We start from the raw sequence: 20,651 nt of genomic DNA, 5'->3' as shown, positions 1-20,651 counted from the left end.
GTCCAAAACATCATTCCATTTATACATTAGTTCATGCCATTTACATGTGTTAGATTGCAAACTGAGTGCAGCTTAGCTAGTAATATCCTTTGTGGTGGAATCTTTTTCAAGAGTCATTGACTTGACATGGGTGCTCATATTTTTCTAAATTTATTATAACATTTAAATAGTGTTTTTTTTCTTTCAGTGGTAATTGATGTATCAGTTGATAGCGAGTCGTGTGCGGTGACTTCGTTCAATTTTAGTACCGTGTTTCAAAAAAATTACATGTCTCCTACTAACTTCTTTGTGATATTTTATATAAATAAAAGGCATGCATTACAGCCCGTTCGGTTGGCTGATCAGACAGTGCTGGTGGCTGATTCGTACACTGTAGCAACAGTGTTATGTGTCGTACCGATCACCCGCAGAGGCCACAACGGTCACCAGTCCAGCTGTCAGCCCAGCCGCTTTTCCACTCATCCGAACGGGGCGTTAATTGGTGGTATGGACAAAAATCCCAGTAATGTCGCCTAGTTTTTCATAACTCGTGAGAACCATGGAAGTATGAAGTTACTGGATGTTGATACGGAACAAATTGATACATCAAACCATGCATAGACGCCCGATTCAGACAACTGATGTTTACTAGAAGCTGCCAATCTGATCATCGGTCGTGAGGGGTGCCTATTTCCCGCCCGCCCCCGCTCCTTACGATCGTCATTACATAGAGCACCAACAAGTGACCAAGACTAGACTGATAAAACGTCAGGTCACGAACAGCAGCACGCACCCTACGACAGACGTGATCCGGCGGTTCGGCTGGAGTCCCATCATGTGATGAAGCAGCGGTTTTGAAAAGCATCCAAAGTTCCAAACGCGAGAAGTAGGAGTAGGCTATGAGGCACCAGTAAAAAGGCGTCTCCTTTCTTCCGGGAAAGGCCCAGCCGAAAGCGCGCCGTCGACGAGACGCCGAGCAAGGGAAATACTCCTACGTAAAAAAGATGAGAAAAACAAGAACAAGACGAGGAAGGCAAGATTTCCTTAAATAGGTCTATGTACAACCGGACCGGACTCATCATAGGTCTCCACTCGCCCCTCCTCCTTGTTGATTAGCGACCGCGTAACATGATCCACGACCATGATCCCGCGCTTGGCACAGTACTACTGATCTACCTCTACTGCTAGCTCTCCACGCGCGTCCATGGAGATCACGACCTCCGCTCCTAGCTCCCGTTCGACGGCGGCTCGTTGAGGTCGAACGGGAGAGCCCTGGGCCCCGTCCGGAGCTCCAGCGCCGTCGACGGCTGCGACGCGGCGACGTCCGCGGCGAGGAGGGGCTGCCCCGCCGGAGGCGGCGCGGCCTGGTGCAGCATGGACGGCGGGAAGCAGACGACGTGCGGCCAGGGGGACGGGCGGCCGACGTCGAGGCCGCCGCCGAACAGCTGGCAGCGCGCCTGCAGCGGCACGCGCGGGTGGTAGGCCGCCGCAGGCGCGTCGTCCCGGGCGCGCCCGCAGCCGCCGCCGCCGCCGCCGAAGTTGAGCCTCGCCTTGGAGCCCCGCAGCGCGACGGCGGCGCGGTCGTAGGCCATGGCGGCCTCGACGGGCGAGTCGTAGGTGCCGAGCCACACGCGCGTCTTCCGCCACGGGTCGCGGATCTCCGCCGCGTACCGGCCCCACGGCCGCTTCCGCACCCCGCGGTAGTGCGCCTCCACGCGCTGCTGCTGCTGCGGGTGGTGGTGGTGGTGCTGGTCCCCTCCCCCGACGACAACGCCTCCGACAGCAAGGCCGCCCGCCCTCGCCCCACCACCGTCACCAACACCGCCGCCGCCTCCTCCTCTCATGTCCCACTCCATCTGCATCCCCACCGCCACCGTCGCTCGCACACACACTCCCTGTCTCCCTCACTGTCTCACTTGCTTTGCTTGCTTGTTCGTCTCGGCAGCGGCAAGGCAGGGGTACTAGCTCTTTATACTGCCGGTGGCCGTGGGCGCGGTGGCTGGCTGGCCGCGGCTGCGCTTACTAATGGCCGCGCCTCGTGAAACGGGGAGGCGGTAGGCTCAAAATTCTAAATAAATTTTCCCGTATTTGCACAAAGATTTAAATCTAGACGAAATAAAAAAACACATTGCACAGTTTACTTGTAAATCGTGAGACGAATTTAATGAATCTAATTAGGCTGTAATTAGACGAAATTAATACAGTAATACTACAGTAAACAATCTCTAATGATAGATTAATTAGATTCATTAGATTCGTCTCGCGGTTTACAGACGAGTTCTGTAATTAATTTTATAATTAGTGTATATTTAGTATTTCAAATATAAAAAAAAATATTTCAAAATTTTATACGAACCAACTAAACAAGGCCGGTCTCCGGGCCTGGGGCTGCGGCTTTGAGGCTGTCGCTGACCGCACCCCCCCCCCCCCCCCCCCGCCCGGGCGCACGGCATCATTGAATCAGCCCAGCCGCCACGCGATCCGACGCCTTGCGGGGCCACCACACCCGGCGCCGCGACTGGTCTCGTCTCGTCTACCACCCCCCTGCCTCTGCCTCCTCCAGCTGCAGGCGCCGCGTGACGCCAGCCCTACGGCCCTACCGCACCGAGCCAGCCAGCAGCACGGACGGGCGCCTCGTCCAGTCATCCCCCGCGCCGCGCGTGCCGCAGGCTCGCGCGGCCGCACCCGCACCCGAACGCTGGGCCCACCGGTCTGCCGGTGAGGAGCGTACTACCGGTCCCGGGTGGTGGGCGCTCCCCCCCCCCTCCTCTGCTCATGCGGTGTACGTGAACGGGGTCCGGCGCCGCGCACGCGCGCGCTCTCCTCGGCGGCCGGGGCACCCGCTCGTGCGCCGCATGACAGGTGGGGCCGGTCCCCGTGTCCCGGCCTGTCAGCGGCGGGCTCCTCGCGGAGAAGCCGCGGCGGGGTGGCGACGTGCCGGGGCACGATTCGGCGGGGCGCGGTTCACGTGGGGGGAGGCGTGTCGTGTGGTGGGGGGCAGCACGGTTGCGGTGGGAGGAGAGGGCCCGCGCGCCGCTCGACGGGGGCGGTGGTGGGGCCCTGGGAGGCGCCATGAAGACGGCGCCACGGCCTATCCGGCTATTCGCTGGGTGGGCCCCGGCCCGCGGCGGCGAGCGAGCCGGAGCCCGAGCTGGCGAGCTAGCTCGTCGGGTGGCTGCTGCTGCTGCTGCCCGGCGGTGGGGTTTGGGCGGCCGAAGCGTCCAAATCTCGGGGGGCAGAGGGCATTGATAATAGCGGGAGGAAATATTTTCGGGAACGGGCATGGCGAGACGAGACCTGCGCCGCGGCAGGAGGAGCCGAGGAGGGGAGGGGGGGTGGCCTGGCCTTGGGAAGGCGCGAGGCCTTGACTGCCATCCTGCCTTCCTGCTGGGTTCGGGTAATCGGGTGGGAGGGGAGGGGTGAGGGCAGCAGGCAAGGCAGCGACGGGCGGGGCCTGCCGCGCCGCGTTGGGAAGAGGCGCCGCGCCGTTCAGCGGCTAGAGGCTTTGGCAGAGCGGGGGCGCCTATGCTGAGCCTGTGCAGGCAGTGCAGCGCTACGCTACGCCATGCCATGCCATGCCATGCATGCGACGCAGCCCCGGACCCGGGGTAGCGTGCAGGACGGTAGGAGAGGCCACTGGTTTGATCCGGTCCTGTGGTTCAAGTGACATCGACAGCGAAAATGTGAAATGCAGATAAAACTTCTTTGTATTTTGGCTGTTTTTGTCAAGATTTCGGGTAATTACAAATCAAGAGGCTTTTGGTCATTTCTTGCATGTTTCCATAAGACGATGTTGGGAACGTCACTAATGAAAGGAGTCCTAATTTATCCTCGCCCATTTTAGGCTAATCGTAGTGCATTGTATCATGTCACTCCATACAAGTTATTCCCTCACATTTCTATAAGGTACAATACAATATAACATGGTATGATCTTCCAAATAATATTTTGACCATTCATTTATCATAGATTATATTACTTATGGTTACAAATTTATAATAATAATATATAAATTATATTTAATAACGAATCCAATCATATAAAGTTTGTATTATAAAAATAAAAAATTTAGTAGCCAAATTAATAGTTAAAGATTTGCCAAGTTTGAATCTTGGTTTGCAGCGCGTTATAAAAGTAGGCGGAGAGAGTAGTTTGCTTTTATAAAGGGTGTAATAGCATGGGGTAATAACTAAGCTTTCCCTATGGCACACACCATAAAAAGAAAAAAAACACAAACATTGTGCTATAAAAAATAGCCCAACACGAGCTTACTCAACTGTTGAATATCAAGTGTTGATATTCAACTCCTAATATTGAAGATATAATATAATACTCCCAACCCTTGCATATATATCATGCCAGGGTTCATAGCACCATAAGTCTACAATATATTTCAACAGGGTAAAACAGCCGTGTCGTGGCTCTAGAAAGAGGGCCACAGCCGGGTGGCGTAGTGCACTCGTGTAATCCCAGAGTGTGGTTACTCGGGGAAGTGCAAGCGATTACTCAGATCTTCTCATAAAGCGAGAACACAAGAACACTCGAGGATTTAGAGCGGTTCGGGTCGCCTGAGTGTAATACCCTACGTCCACTGAGAGGTGTATTGCTCTTGTGTTTGTGGATGAATCTATCCTCAGCCTCCAAGTCTTCCCATCGACTTGAGTTCTTCTCTAACGGGTGTCTCCATTTTATAGCGCAAGGAGGACGCGTACACAAGCGTTGGACCCCGACAGGTGGGTCCAACAAGGATGTATAGTCTACCATGAAAAAGATATTGATGATACAATAGTGATGGAGAATCTCTTGCCGGATACGCTTCATCGCCCTGTAGACTCTCTGACCGAGGGGGGTTTTCGCCTGTCCCATCGGCGAGGCGCCCGTTGAGGCAGCGTAGGATGCGGCGTAGACTGTTGGGTCTACCGCGCAGGTGTTATGATGGGCAAAGCCGAGCTGTCGTGTCTAACTGGCGTAGCAGACTGACGCGCCTTGGTAACTCGCGATCAACAGTACAGCCTGGCAAAAGTCGCCTCGGCCTCAGCTGTGGCAGAGCGCACTTACGTCTCCCGCATTGAAAGCGGTAGGTGGGCGAGTCTTCCCGAGGAAGCTTCATGGCTCCGCGCGTGCCTGCGCCTGCGGACACGTGGCGGAACCGGACCCCCCCCAGGCGGGGTGTCTGTTACCTCCCCGCTGTGGGGTCCGGATAGTATATGGGGGTCCGGGACCTCGTGAGAGGTCCGGGCCCCCCGGCTGTTTTGGCTCAGTGCTCCCTTCTCCGGGACATGCGGCTTCACCGGACCCTTCCCTAGCAAGGAATGGGTCTGGGGCTGCTCACCGGGTGAGAAGGGCTTCGGACCGCGGGGGTCCGGCTGCTCAAGCCGTCAGCGCGTAGTCACGGATAACTTCGAGGCTCTTGTCTAGACACAACAACGCCTCTGGGACACGTGGTGACACCGGACTCGTCCCTGAGCGGGAAGCGGGTCCGGGACCGTTGGCCCGGTGAGGTGGAGTCGGACCCCAGGGGTCTAGCTGCTCAGCTCCTTAGGGCGTAGTTACAGATAACTACGCATATCTTGACGCAGCAAGAAGGGGTACCCTAGTCCAGAGGTACCGGCAGTGGCCCCCGGGCCCACCTCGGGGGAGGTACGAACCCGCAGGTGGGGCCATTATCGTGACGTGTTCCGACGCAATCCTGGTTGCGTTGGCGTGATCATGTCGAGAGCGGGTGCTCCGGACCCCGTAAAGGTCATAGCACTTGTTGCCAGGTTCAGGTACTAGAGCGCTCTCCGCAGGGCGGCGAAGGTGCAGGCTTAGGGCACGGAACCAAACTAAGCGGCTGCACGGACCTCGAACCGCCCAGGGAGCGAGCACCACTTCCCCAGACCCAGCTTCAGGCGACCGTGGCGAGCGGCCTCGGCCGGAGCGGGCCACCGGAGTGGACTTGAGGGACCGTGGCGAGCGGTCTCCGCCGGAGCGGGCCACCGGAGTGGAATTGAGCGACCGTGGCGAGCGGCCTCCGCCGGAGCGGGCCACTGGAGTGGACTTGAGCGACCGTGGCGAGCGGCCTCCGCCGGAGCGGGCCACCGTAGTGGACTTGAACGACCGTGGCGAGCGGGCTCCGCCGGAGCGGGCCACCGGAGTGGACTTGAGCGACCGTGGCGAGCGGCCTCCGCCGGAGCGGGCCACCGTAGTGGACTTGAGCGACCGTGGCGAGCGGCCTCCGCCGGAGCGGGCCACTGGAGTGGACTAGAGCGACCGTGGCGAGCGGCCTCCGCCGGAGCGGGCCACCGGAGTGGACTTGAGCGACCGTGGCGAGCGGCCTCCGCCGGAGCGGGCCCCCGGAGTGGACTTTGAGCTGTTGCCATCGATCCACCGAGATATGTTACCGGGCCTCGCGGTGGGGCATTAGGAAACCACGCCTTACACTAGAAAGGAGTCCGGACCCCTAGTCACGGCAGCCCCAGATACTAGGGTACACATAACAGGGCAGTGAAGTGTGTAGGTTTAGGGTACATTACCAAGCTAAGCGGCCACGCAGAACTCCTCCACCCAGGATATAAGCACCACTTCCCCAGAGCATGTTCCTAGGAGTCCGGACCACCTTTCAGCTAGAATGGGTGTCTCAACATGACCACAAGTCAGCAACTCGATTTGGATCGTTAGCAGCAAAAGAAAAATCTCCGTTCGGGAGAAGGAACCATGCAAACTGAACGGACAAGTGCTATTAAGTTAATGTAAAGATAGGACTAAGAAAGCAAATCTCCATCATTACTTGATTCGTGGTGTACATCAGAGGTCGGGATTACGAGGGCGGACCTCTACCGCTCTGGACCACTTGCTGGTGTCGCCTGTTTGTGCGATGACGCCAGAGGTCGGGTTTACAAGGGCGGACCTTTACCGCTCTGGGCCAAACGTAGGCACCACATCATTACAAAGGAGAAACACACTCAATCCTATCTAGTGGTAACCTACAGCCGTCGCCCCGTAGGGCATGCACGTTCCTGGCCGGAGTGGAACTGCCACCTTGGAGGTTCCTCTCAGTCGTTGGGGGCGAAGTCGCCCTGGACGTGCCCATACAGCATCATCCAGCTGTAAGCATCTAGGCCCTCAAGGTATGTTTCGGTGATTAATGACAACCATTATTGTGACTAATGAGTTTGTGCAGCTTAATAGATCATTATCGCTCATTTGGTCATATGTCAAAAGAGGCCCCTCAATTTCATTATCCAAAAAGGCGATCTCGGTATTCAACTCATATATATGTCAAGACTAAGGATCTTTCTAGTCCTAAGTGTCATAAGGTTGAGAAGGACGCTTAGGTTAGTATAGGTTTTATAGTTTTGTAGTGATCGCACTATTAAGAGGGGTTAAGGCCAAGTAACTTGAGCATGGACATGGTCAATCAAAAATGGATGCACACTATGGTCACTCAGGTTTCTAGAAGTTCAAATAAGTGGTTCTCAACTTATATGTCAAGAATATTTGGATTTCATTCAAGACTCAAATCAGAAAAGGCAAAATCAGAAAAAGTCGTAAACACATGTTTAACCGACGCTCTCCCTTTTATATACGTCGATTAAACAAAGTCAGCAGAGTCTGGACAAGTCAATACACCGGTTAAACCGACGTGTTTGAATTTAACGTCGGTGCATTAGTCCAGAGTTGGTTTTTCCAGGGTAATTCAAGTTCTATACACCGGTTAAACCGACGCTGTTTGAAATGAGACGTCGGTGCAATTGACCAGTGAGATGGTTTTTCCATGGATTTCTGAAGTTGTACTCACCGGTTAAACCGATGATGGTTTTGAGTTAACGTCGGTGCAGTTGTCCAGAGACTTGGTTTTTCAGTTGATCAGTGGACAACTACACTCACCGGTTAAACCGATGATACGTCGGTTAATCTGCCCAAGTTGTAACGGCTAGTTTTCAGAAGGGGCAGTTTACATTCATCGGTTAAACCGACGATGACTATTGGAGGTACGTCGGATTAACCGGCGCTACGCAGTTTTCTGGCAGCTTTTCTCCAACGGCTCTATTCGTGTGAGCTGCCTATATATGCCCATCCAATGGGTCATTTTGCTACTCTTGACACCAGGCAACATCAAAACACTCATACTATAGTCAAGCGCCACCTTGAGCTTCATCTTTCACATATTTGTTCATTCAATCAATCAAGAAGCAAGATTAAGGACTTGAGTAGAGAGAAGCTTGTGTGCATCCGTTCTTGGTGATCGGTTCTTGCTCAAGTGAAGGCCTTAGCTTGTTACTCTTGGTGATTGGCATCACCTAGGCGATCTTGGTGATCGAGGTGTTTCTCGCGGAGCTTGCCAAGGATTGTGGGAGCCCTGAGAAGAAGATTGTACGTGGCTTGATCTCCACCACGCCGGGATGGTGAACGGAGACTCTTAGTGAGCGCCCTCGTCTCGGTGACTTGGGAGGTGACAAGACTCTTTGTGAGTGTCACAACGTGGATTAGGGGTGTGTGCCAACACATCGATACCACGGGAAAAAATCCAGTCGTCTCTTGTCCACTCTCTTTATTCAAGCTTTTCTTTCATGCAATTTATTCATGTGCTTGACTTAAAGATCATAACTTAGCTCTACCTTGTTAGGCTTTACTTCTCGTTTTATCTCTCATAGCTTGTGTAGGTAGCTTAGTTATCCGGTTGGTGAATTGGTGTCTTACTAGCATTGCATAGGTTAAGGTTGCTTAATTGTGTTTTAAAATTTGAAAAAGGCCCAATTCACCCCCCCTCTTGGTCCATCGATCCTTTCACCAGCATCACCTCGGGAGCTTGCAGGGCCCTCCTCAGCACAAGAGATGTTTCATGCTCAGATAGCATGAGATCAACTTCTTTGGCTTTGAATGGGAGTGGCCCTGCCGTTGCCAGCTGCCGTCGGAAGCCAGACCGATAGCCGCTCATAGAGAGCTGAAGCCAGCTTGTCACCCTGACGTAGTGGAAGGACGGGTGCTCGTTTGGACGAGCACGGAGCGTGGAGAAGGGCGGTCATTCGCCGGCTCCACCTTGGTGCTGGCACCGGCCCCCCGCGCCTTGCGGTGGAGGTCGACGCCTGTCTGCAGCAGCTCCAAGGGAGGCTTGAGCCAAGCGAGGGAGAAGGCGACAGACATCCTTCCCGAGCCTCAGCCGTCGGCTCCAGGCTCCATTTTGAGAGGAAACCTTGAGCTGACACCGTGCCGCCGCAGGGGACCCCTGGTGGTTGCTTGAGAGAAAACCTTGAGCAGACGCTAAGGTGTCGCAGGGTGACGCACAGCAGGCGTCACCCCTGCGCGCCTCCGTGCCGGCTATGAGGTGTAGTAGTGGCGACGCACAGCTGGCGCCGCTGCCATGCGCCACCACATCGAGGACACTGCTGCCTCGGTGTCAGAGCATGCGGCGTAGGTGACGCCATGCCACTCTTCATTTTTTTGTCGTCGTTGCAGAGGATGAGCTCAACCTCAGAAGCCAGGAGGTGAGCGAATATCTGGCCAATGCTTGCGCGTCCCCACGGACGGCGCCATATGTCGTGGCTCTAGAAAGAGGGCCACAGCCGGGTGGCGTAGTGCACCCGCCTAATCCCAGAGGGTGGTTACTCGGGGAAGTGCAAACGATTACTCAGATCTTCTCATGTAGCGAGAACACAAGAACACTCGAGGATTTAGAGTGGTTCGGGCCGCCGGATCCTAATAGCCTACGTCCACTGAGAGGTGTATTGCTCTTGTGTTTGTGGATGAGTCTATCCTCAGCCTCCAAGTCTTCCCTTCAACTTGAGTTCTTCTCTAACGGGTGTCTCCCCTTTATAGCGCAAGGAGGACGCGTACACAGGCGTTGGACCCCGACAGGTGGGTCCAACAAGGATGTATAGTCTACCACGAAAAAGATATTGATGATGCTATAGTGATGGAGAATTTCTTGCTGGATACGCTTCATCGCACTGTAGCCTCTGTGACCGAGGGGGGTTTTGACCTGTCCCATCGGCGAGGCGCCCGTTGAGGCAGCGTAGGTTGCGGCGTAGACTGTTGGGTCTACCGCGCATGCGTTATGATGGGCAAAGCCGAGCAGTCGTGTCTAACTGGCGTAGCAGACTGACGCGCGTGGCGTGGGCGGCGCCAACGGCTGCACTGTGCGCCTTGGTAACTCGGGATCAACAGTACAGCCTGGCAAAAGTCGCCTCGGACCCTGCTGTGGCAGAGCGCACTTACGTCTCCCGCATTGAAAGCGGTAGGTGGGCGAGTCTTCCGAGGAAGGTTCATGGCTCCCGCGTGCCTGCGCCTGCGGACACGTGGCGGCACCGGACCCCCCAGGCGGGGTGTCTGTTCCCTCTCTGTTGTGGGGTCCAGATAGTATATGGGGCCCGGGACCTCGTGAGAGGTCCGGGGCCCCCAGCTGTTTTGGCTCAGCGCTCCCTTCTCCGGGACATGCGGCGTCACCGGACCCTTCCCTAGTAAGAAATGCATCTGGGGCTGCTGACCGGGTGAGAAGGGCTTCGGACCGCGGGGGTCCGGCTGCTCAAGCTGTCTGCGCGTAGTCACGGATAACTACGAGGCTCTTGTCTAGACACAGCAACACCTCTGGGACACGTGGTGACACCGGACCCGTCCCTGAGCGGGAAGCGGGAAGGTCAAGTGCATCCCTCAACTTTTGTTTTTTGGTCAAACTTATCCTTGTGCAATATATATTGCATAATAACATGAGATCTATGCAAAAAGTCCTCTTTACCCTTGTCTCCTTCCCCTTCTAAATTCCTCAACAATTTATAATTACTAAAAAATATTTAGCAAATGCAAGCAAATCAGTGGCATGAGCATCATTGTGTTTAGGAGCTAACATCACATGTGTTAAATTTGGAACATATAGTTATATCAATGCATCACATTGTATTGCGGTATGAAGAGTGGAAATTAAGGAGGGGTAGAAGAAGCTACGGGTAAAAATGAATTTTTGCATTTATCTCATGTTATTGTGGAGTATAATATCAGTATAAGGACAAGTATGACTCTAAAATAAAAGTTGAGGGACTATATTGACTAATTTGAAAGTTGGGGACGAATTTGACACTTGCAATAAAATTCAGGGACCAAAATAGCTATTTTGCTTTTTTTTATCGTACACCAGTACGACTACAACAGGCCCTGTACGTTGCAACACATAAATCCATGACACACGTTACTCTCAACAGCTTTCGAGCCGTACTAGAAAGGACGCGCGGCGTTGCCGCGCTGGGCCATTGCTGGTCCATTTGTTTATATAGATGACAGAGCTTGTTTCTGTCTTTTGCCTGCGAATGTCTGAATACAGTGTATTTTGAAAATGATTGTAAGAGAGTGCCGTAAGCGAAACCAATTGAATGCGCATTATAATTCTGAGGTTGCGTTGTCTGAAAAGAAGTGGCCAGGCGTTAGCTTACATTGTCGCCTCCGCTGAACATGACATCCAACTTATGAAATATAATATATTTCATAAGCACCAAAACAGTAGTTCATAGTGTGAACACCGATATATACTATGCTGAGTATATATCTGTGTTCATAGTAGTTCATGGTTCTATATATAATATATAAATATATTTCATAAGAGGCACATTTAGTGTTGCGAATATGACAGAACCCCACTTTGAAGGAAAAGTAAGGAGAGTGGCATTATATACAGCAAAATGAGAGCCACTGCAAAAATATTGTGGATATGAGTTGTGTTTGGCTGTCATACAGGAAGCCACAAAAGGTAGTTGTGTAATATATTTTGCAAAAGTATAATATATTTCATAAGCACCAAAATAGTTGTCACATGGCCAATATCTGAAAAAAAGAGAAGGCACTGTTGAAACAATATATGTAAAAAATAGAGTACAAGATTGTGGCAACTAAGTTTACAAAGTCTAAGCTGAAATGTGATATTTTTAGTATGGAATGCAGAAAATTCAGCAATTTAATATTGGCAGCAAAATTTTATATGAATTCCTCTTCAATCTTTGAAGTAGCAATATGCAAAAGTAAAAGATCTTGTTTCGAATAATCAGCTTATCAATTTTTTTTAGTTCTCTAATATTAATTAGATGTGCAATAATATGCTAGTTTTGACAATTTTATATCTTGTGCTGATGATGTTCCTGCTTCTTGTGCTGATGATTGAGTGTTTAACAATGGGAGTACTGCCTGCTTTCCATGGCGATCTTTTATCAATAAAATTTCAAATGATGAATGTTCAGTCCTCATATTCTTTTAATTTTTATATAGAATCCTTACGACAAATGTGAACTCGTGGCCAATCCATTGTGAAATGTCAATTGGAATTATATCCGGGTCATTGTGTTTCCTTAATGTTTCAGCACTTTTACCAATAAGTTCAGTAGCTCTTCTTTCGAACATGATGAACTCAAGAGTATATGTGCCATCTGCATTATTATAAATGGTATTTTATACCTGTACATGAAACATTGCAAGTATTTATTTGATTATTTTAATTTAGTAGAGTGGTGAAATAAGTACTGTTTTATCTAGGCTTAGTAGTTCTTACTTCCATTCAAATTATTTTGAAGGGCAGCCTCCATCCTTTGTACACTGGAACCCATCAACATCAGATGTTGATATCAATTTTTATGAGCATATGCGACAAGCACGATAGCACCAATGTTGTTTCTCTGGTATTCCTATGATTGTTACAGTGCACTCATATCGTTTATCCTGTAAGATAAAGTACTTTAAGATCATAGGCTTGGATACGATATATAAGATGGAAATAGTACATGGTAATGAAGTTCTCAATATGTACCTTTTGAGTGAAAAGATCTATGTCATTCAGCTGTAACTGATTCTTTTCTTCAAAAGCTACATGAGTCTGATCTTCATTTGGTAAAACAAGTTTTTAACAGGTGTTGCGTCCACCGGTAAGTTCAAAGATAAATAAATTAAATACGAGTATTTAGAAATACCATGTATGAATAGAGTTGCCCAGTTTGGAATCCCCTGGATTTACAGAATCTAGATTGGGTAGTTGCTTAGGCTATGTTTCCCAGAGCAGCATACGACAGTGCCTATGAAAAAGAGCGGCTCAAGATGCAAGATCCGTCTCACAGACAATTTGATCGAGCACTTGGTGTGCACCAACTGATAGAGGGCGAGTAGAGCATAGCAGAGCCTGCAGAGGAAGGAATGAAGGACTAGCTTCCACCAGACTGCCCAATCGCCTCCCTCTTAGCTATAATCTCCAATCTTTTCCTACCGGCAATCCGAGACCCTCTCGTCCCATGGTCGACCGATGGAAGGAAACGGATGAGGAGGAGCCTCAATGGACGAGCTGTTCGTCGGGTCGCCGCAGCGCGGCGCCTACCACCGGGCAAGCGCATCGAGTCACCGGTTCTCTGTAGGCGGCGCGCCCGGCATCGCGCCTCCGTCTGGCCTAGACTGGGCCTTGGTCTTGAGGCGCCGGCGGCTGCCGCATTTGGGCCGCTTCTCGCGCTTCTCTTGGTCACCGGGCAGACTCTGACCCAGTCCCGCAGCCGCGCTTGCGCTCGAGGCGGCATGTCCCTTCGCTCGAGGCGGGGGCGGCGCCTGGGTATGTGAGGTGGCCGGATGCTTGGAGAGGTAGCAGGCGGGGAGGAGGCCGTCGAGGATAATGCGGTGAGGTGAGGACGCGGCCACAAGGAGGAGAAGGCGGACGTGGAAGGAGGATTCCAGACTCGTCGGGAAGGGCGACGGTTGTTTATCCAAGGCTGCTGAATGGGATGTCAGATGTGCATCTGATGGCAGCTGAGAAATTTGATGTCGTGGCCCAATGTGAGCTCGGGGAATAACCCAGCTTTCGATTGTTAAAGATCCGCGCGTACGCCCCGCCGCAGCCGCACGCGGCTCGAATAAACCGCCCCAACCACCTGCCCCGCACGCAACCACGGCCGGCCTTTACTCTACAGCGGCCGGGGCTGGAACCCTCGCCGCGGGCCGTACCGTCCTGGCGCGCCTGCCGGTGCCAGCAGCCGCGTACGGGGCGGCACTCCCCCTGACCCGTCCCGTCCGATGACGCCGGCCGGCCGGCCCCGTCCCCCACGCGTCGTACGCGCCACCCGCCGCTCGCAGCCTCCCAGCACCAGTCCACCACTGGCCGCACGGCACCGGCAACGGCGCGCGCGGCGGGACGGATCGGCCCAGCCCGGCCGGCCGCCGTCCGGTCGCTGGCCATAACTTCCCCATGCCGTATCGGGCTCAGGCGCCGGAGCAGGCGCAGGCGCCCGGCCGGCCGCCAGACGACGCTGCCTCTGTCTGACGCGCCCCCGCCGCTGGCGAGAGGAAACGAAGACACCAGCAGCGCAGGCGCCGTGCGCGCGGCCGCGGCGTGGCCCTCCCGGCCGTGGGGCGTCAGGTCGCCGCCGCCGACTCACGTGATCCTGGCAGCCAGGGTCCTAAGGATATCCGCATGCCCCCGAACATCCGAATTATTCGTATTCGTAAAATTCATATTCGTATTCGATTTTAATATATATGTATTCGAATTCGATTTTGAGAACTTTTCTCTATCCGATTCTATATTCATATTCGAGGAATATTCGTTCACATCTATATCCGCAAAGAAAAAGTGACTAATGAGACAATCTTAAATTTATCTTTATACCTAATTACTTAATAATATATACTATTTAAATTATTTAGAAAACTAGATAACTAATAATATATTTATTAAAATTAGTAATGATATAAAAAATTAAATTTAACTATTTAATATATTTATTCCATGATTAAAATTATTTAATATGAGTCAAATTAATTATTTATTTAATGATAAAATATTTTTTATATATTAACTATTAAGTATTTATTTATTTTACATTTATAATTAGTATTATATATTTAATATAAAAACTATGTATAGCTAATTATATTCTTTTTTATTAGCTATCTTCTAATTATTTACTCCCTACTTGTCTAATAATTTTGATCTACTATAAAATTATTGACAAAATAAACTGATACTCATGATATCTCTATATTTCAAATCGAGAAGGTATTCAGAACCGAATCCAAATTCGAAATATTCATTTTGTATTCGTATCCGATGAAATCTGCATTCGCATTCGTATCCAGATTAAAATGTGATAAAAGTTGACATCCGGATCCGATTTCATGCGTATCCTATCCGAATCCATGCTGAGGGGACCTGATGTCATGTTACCACACGGCTAGGAGTGGCTGCTGCACGCTAGACGGCTAGAGGGAGCGGGGGTAGTAGCCCGAATCCGGGCAGCGTCGCCTTCACCGAGGGATCAAAGCCGCTTTGCCGTATTCCGCGCCGGGGCGGCGCGCCTGCCGCACGCGCCGCGCGAGCTGCTTTGGCCGCGCCAGAACGCCACGCCAGGACGAGGACGGCGAGCGCACAGTGAGGGGGCCAGATGAACAGGAAACAAACTACTCCCACAGTGCCCTATTCGTGCAAAAGCTTTATGGCGACACATGTGCGAAAGGCGGGAGGACACGGACATGGACCCAACGAGCGAGAGCACCGCTCGCCTCTCCGTCGTCTCCGCGGCGAACCAGCGAGCGGTGAAACGCATGGGGAAGACGACGGGCTCTCCAGGGCCGGAGCCCCCTACGCGATGAATGCTACAGCGCGGCTAATGGCCGTTGCGTCGGCACGCGTGACGTGTCGAGCCGGCCGTCGGGGCAGAGCGGAGCCGAGCTGCCGAGGCGGTCTGGCCGACGCGATGCGCCAGTGCGCGCGGGCGCGCCGCGCGCGGCCGCACCCGCACGTGGGAGGCGGCAGGGCCTGGGGGCGCGGTGTCGCTGCGATGGGGCCATGGGGGCAGGTCGGTCCGGCGCACACGTGGTCCGGAGCGGCCGGGTGGGGTCGCTGGCTGCCGCCGCGGAAAAGACGGCGTCGCGTCGGCGTGTCTTTTTGACCGCGCCGCTAGGCCGGCGGCCGGTGGCCCACGGCCACTGCCACTGGAACTGTTTGCGCGGGGCATCCGGGCATCTCGTCTCATGGGGTCCGCGTCCGCCGTTCACCACGCTGGCCGTTGCTTTGCCATTCGGTGCTTCTTGCCGCGTAGAAGTGGATTAGCATCTCGTATTTGGACAAGTGTACTCCCTCTGTCCCAATTTAAATGTATTTTTTGGATTTGAGCAGCAAATTAGTATGGGTATGAAAAGCAATATTGCCCCTAGGCAAGTATCAACTGGCCTGAAAAATAGTCATCATTGCAGCAGTAAATAATTTTCAAATAAACAGAAATGTGATGTACGAGAAAGAAATGAGCTGGTGGAGACCGAGAACAATCCAAAGCGTCCTAAGGTTTCAGACTTGGAGGGACTCCAGGTGTACTTACACACAATCTGATGCAACTTTGGGACAACAGCATCGGCACTGCAGCACCTAATGCCGCGTTTATTTTGGAACTTTTTTTGAATAGTTGGAATGCAGTCAATGCGGGACGGAGGGAGTAATGTATTTCCACTAGTGACCCGTCTGGTTTGTGCTGTGCTAGAATATGCTAGTGATTAGTAACATTTTGACCGCTAATTATGGTGTCAAACAAAGACAGTTTATAAAATCAACTTCAGAACCCCCGCGCGCAGTGATCTTGAAGAATCTAATGATGTCTTTAACCACGTGATTAGAGGATGGTTACTATAATATTACTGTAGCAAATCATCGATTAATTATCGTCATTAGATTCGTCGCGAAAAGTTACATCCATCCCTGAAAAAAGATTTATAAATAGATTTTATTTAGTACATCATGCATGCAAAATTCTTTTATAGAATGGAATAGAATGGAAGGAAACAAAAAAGACCATTATCACGTTAGTTGTTTTTTTAGTCAATTTCTTCTATGCCACTGAAAATTATACTCATCCTTTATATGCTATGGGTCCCATATGTTCTAGTCACAAAAGAAATCCTCTTAATTGCCGTGTTTGATTAGGGTTGGAAAAAAAATTCGCGAATTTTTTTTTATCTTTGACCACTAATTTAGAGTATTAAATAAAGTTTAATTACAACACCACATGCAGGATCCTTGGTAAATTCGCGAGACCAATCTAATGAGTTCTTTGATCACATGATTAGAGGATGATTACTGTTGCATTACTATAGCAAATCAAAGATTAATTATCGTCATTATGTCGTGGGCTTTTGAGGGTACCCACAGCTGGGTGGCGGAACGCACCCGCCTAATCCCAGAGGGGGAGTACTCGGAAAAGTGCTAAGCGATTAAGCCGATCTAGCTTGGGGGCAAGAACGCAAGAACACTCGGTTTTATAGTGGTTCGGGCCGCCGGAGCGTAATACCCTACATCCACTGTGAGATGTATTGCTCTTAGTATGAATAAGTCTATCCTCTGTCTAGCTGGGCTTGAATCCCCTTCCTTTAGCGAGCGTCTCCTTTTTATAGACCAAGGGGACGCGTACACAGGCGTTCCGACCCCGACAGGTGGGTCTAGCGTGGATGTATAATATACTACGCAGGAAGCTTCAATGGAGCTACAGCGGTTGAGGATCTCTTCTCGGATACGCTTCATTGCCCTGTAGACTCTCTGACCGAGGGGGTCTTTATTTGCCCCATCGGTGAGGCGCCCGTTGGGGCAATGTAGATTGCGGCGTAGTCTGTCGAGGCTACCGTGTAGGCGTCCAAATGGGCGAAACCGAGCCGTCGTGTCCAACTGGCATAGTAGACTGATATACGTGGCGTGGGCGGCGCCAGCGACTGCACTGCGCTCCTTGGTAACATGCGACCAACAGTGCAACCTAGCAAAAGCCGCCTCGGGCTCTGCTGTGGCAGAGCGCACTTCCGCCTACCGCATTGAATGCGGTAGGTAGGCGTGGCTTCCAGTGGAAGCCACGCGGCCCCGCGCGCGTGCCCGCACCTACGGACACGTGGCGGCTCCGGACCAGCCCCAGGCAAGGTGTCAGTTCCTCCATGCTGAGGGGTCCGGATAGTATATAGGGGTCCGGGACCCGGCGGGGGTCCGGTACTCCCTGGGAGGTCCGGGGCCCCCAGCTTTTTTTGCTGAGGGCTACTTCCTCCGGGACATGTGGCGTCACCGGACCGTCCCCAAACGGAGAGCGGATCCGGGGCCGTTTGCCGGGTGAGTATGGCTCCGGACCACAGCGGTCCGGCTGCTCGGTTGTCAAGGCGTAGTTAAGGATAACTACGAGACTCTTGCCTAGACACAGTAGTTAAGGATAACATTTGTCTTGAAAAGTTACACCGTAAAAAGGTTTTACAAATAAATTTCGTTTAGTACGCCAGGCATGTATTTGTCTTTTTCTGAAAAAAAATTCGTGGTGTCAAACAAACATAGCAAATGTCATTCAATGCGATCAATTATATTTTTTAATGGCATAGAGAAATTTTACTTTTGTTTTTTTCTCTACCAGTGACCTGTGGCCTGCGGCAGCCTGTGGCCTGCGCTATGAATTTTTTTTAAAAAAAGATAAGTATATGCATAGAGTACTAAACGAAATTTATTTGTGAAAATTTTTCACGGATATATATGATTTTTCGAGATGAATTTAATGTCGATAATTAATCTATGATTTGCTACAGTAATGTTATAGTAGCCATCTTTTAGTCTTACCGTCAAAAGTCTCATTAGATTGGTCTCGCGAATTTACCAAAGATCCTGTAGGTAGTTTTGTAATTAAATTTTATTTAATACTATAAATTAGTATTCAAAAGTGCAAAAAAAAAATTCGGCCCAAACTAAACACGGGCTCAGTCACGACTGCGGCATATTTTGTCGGGGCGATTCGTCCGCCGACAGCTGGTAGCCTACTAGCCCCCTGTCGCCGCGTGACACGACCACACAGGGGGGAGGTGCATGATGGCTAGCTTGACATCAGCTTGCGCGAGCCTAGAGCTGGTGCCTTTCCCACTCCCGCTAGCCTTCTTGCCGTGTGCAGACGCCCGCCGTACGCACCCCCCTGGCCAGGGGGCGCGGCGCCGTCGCCGCCCCGGACCGGCGCGCCAGAGCCTAAGACGAGGAGACGACCGACGACGTGACGAAAGCGGACGCGACAGGTCAGGGGCGGACGGATCAGCGGCACCGGGAAGGGGTGCAGCAGCAGTGCCCGCGCGTAGCGCGTAGCGTAGGAGTAGGCTCCGCCGCTCGCCGGACGTGGACGGCGCCGTGCCGGTGCGGTTGTGTGCACACTACCACATCGGCCGTGGAAAAGGCATCGGTCAGACGGTCATGGTGCCGCCGGCTAGGCGCCTGACCTGGCCGGCCGGCTTCTCAGCGCTTGGGGCCTGCCCTTGCGTGCCGTGGGAACGAGGCAGGGGGAGGCGGGGACCGCGAAGACCAAGAGCGTGCGCATGGGTGGGCGTCTGGCGTCTCCCGTGCTCGTGCGACGTGGGAGGCGGCTGCGGCGCGCTGCCTCGCGGACGGGGAGTAGACATGTTTACGCCGTGTTTAGTTCCCAAATTCAAAGTTTCAATTTTTTTTCTGGCACCTGCATGAAGACTTAAATTTAAACAAAATGAAAAATACATTGCACAATTTATCTGTAAATCGCGAGACGAATCTAATGAACCTAATTATGCCGTAATTAGACTCTAAATTCCTATATTAATACTACAGTAAACAACCTCTAATGACGGATTAATTAGACTCATTAGATTCGTCTTGCGATTTACAGACGAGTTCTATAATTAATTTTATAATTAGTCTATGTTTAGTACTTAAAATATAAAAAATGTTTTTCAAAAACTTTACTGGAGGCAAATAAACATGACCTTAGTTAAAGATGACGCTAACCCACTAAACACCAGTAGCACTACCCACTGTCAGTACTAGCAAACCATTTTGAAAGGCATAGGCTGCTGATAGCCTTGCTAGTGGCCTCCAGGAGTGATGCCCTGTGCCTATTGCTATAACCACTGCCGAAACTAGTCATTAGTTTATTAGTGTTAGTACCGGTTACGTTTAGGATTGATATTAAGATCCTGTTTAGTTGGTAAAAAATTTGCTACAGTACTCGTCACATCAAATCTTCGGTAACATACATGGAGCATTAAATGCAGTTAAAAAAATAACTAATTACATAATCTAACTGATTAGCATGAAATGAATCTTTAAAATCTAATTAGTTCATGATTGGATATTATTTGTCAAGTAACAACGAAATGTGCTATAGTAAATAACTTTGAGGGTGCATTTAGTATGGGTTAAATAACTTTGAGGGTGCATTTAGTATCGGTAAAATTTTTTGACTTCCCCTGATGCCATTTTGGAGCAAGTATAATGATGGGTGGAGAACCGGCGAAATGCTGATGTGAAAGAGAGAAAAGGTACGAGAGAGAAGTCAGCGGGTGAGCAGCAAGACGTCGGCATTCAGCAGACGGATGCACTATTTGAGGAGTAAATCCCCTGAATGCCATCAAAATTTTAGCTAATTCCTTCGATGCCATCAAAATTTAGATCATCCCTTCATTGCCATTGAAATTTTACTTTAATCCCTTCAATGCCATTTCCGCTGGATTTGGTGCACTGCTCCGTGAAAAAACTGTGCCGAAACGTTAAATTGCATCTGCCAATTTTTTTTGTTCCATTTTTACCCTTGTAAATCTTCCCCAACCCAGGAAGGAAACTCTATCCTCTCTCTTTCTCGACGCGCCACCCCTCCTGCTCCCTTCGCCGCCCCCGCCAGCGAGTCGCCCCGCCGCACCGCCCCAACCCTGCTCCCTCCGCCGGC

At 51.3% G+C, this 20,651-nt stretch overlaps 1 protein-coding gene across 1 annotated transcript; it reads right to left on the bottom strand.

Moving 5' to 3' along the window:
• Positions 1 to 991: 991 nt before the first annotated feature.
• Positions 992 to 1,971, bottom strand: LOC120667427 (ethylene-responsive transcription factor ERF060-like). Its single transcript, XM_039947502.1, has one exon. The coding sequence runs from the start codon at positions 1,839 to 1,841 to the stop codon at positions 1,206 to 1,208; it is 636 nt and encodes a 211-aa protein (XP_039803436.1). The 5' UTR covers positions 1,842 to 1,971; the 3' UTR covers positions 992 to 1,205.
• Positions 1,972 to 20,651: the final 18,680 nt, after the last annotated feature.

Source organism: Panicum virgatum, chromosome 3N (assembly GCF_016808335.1).
Source record: "Panicum virgatum strain AP13 chromosome 3N, P.virgatum_v5, whole genome shotgun sequence".
Taxonomy (NCBI): Eukaryota; Viridiplantae; Streptophyta; class Magnoliopsida; order Poales; family Poaceae; genus Panicum; species Panicum virgatum.
This window is presented reverse-complemented; position numbering and strand designations above follow the sequence as displayed.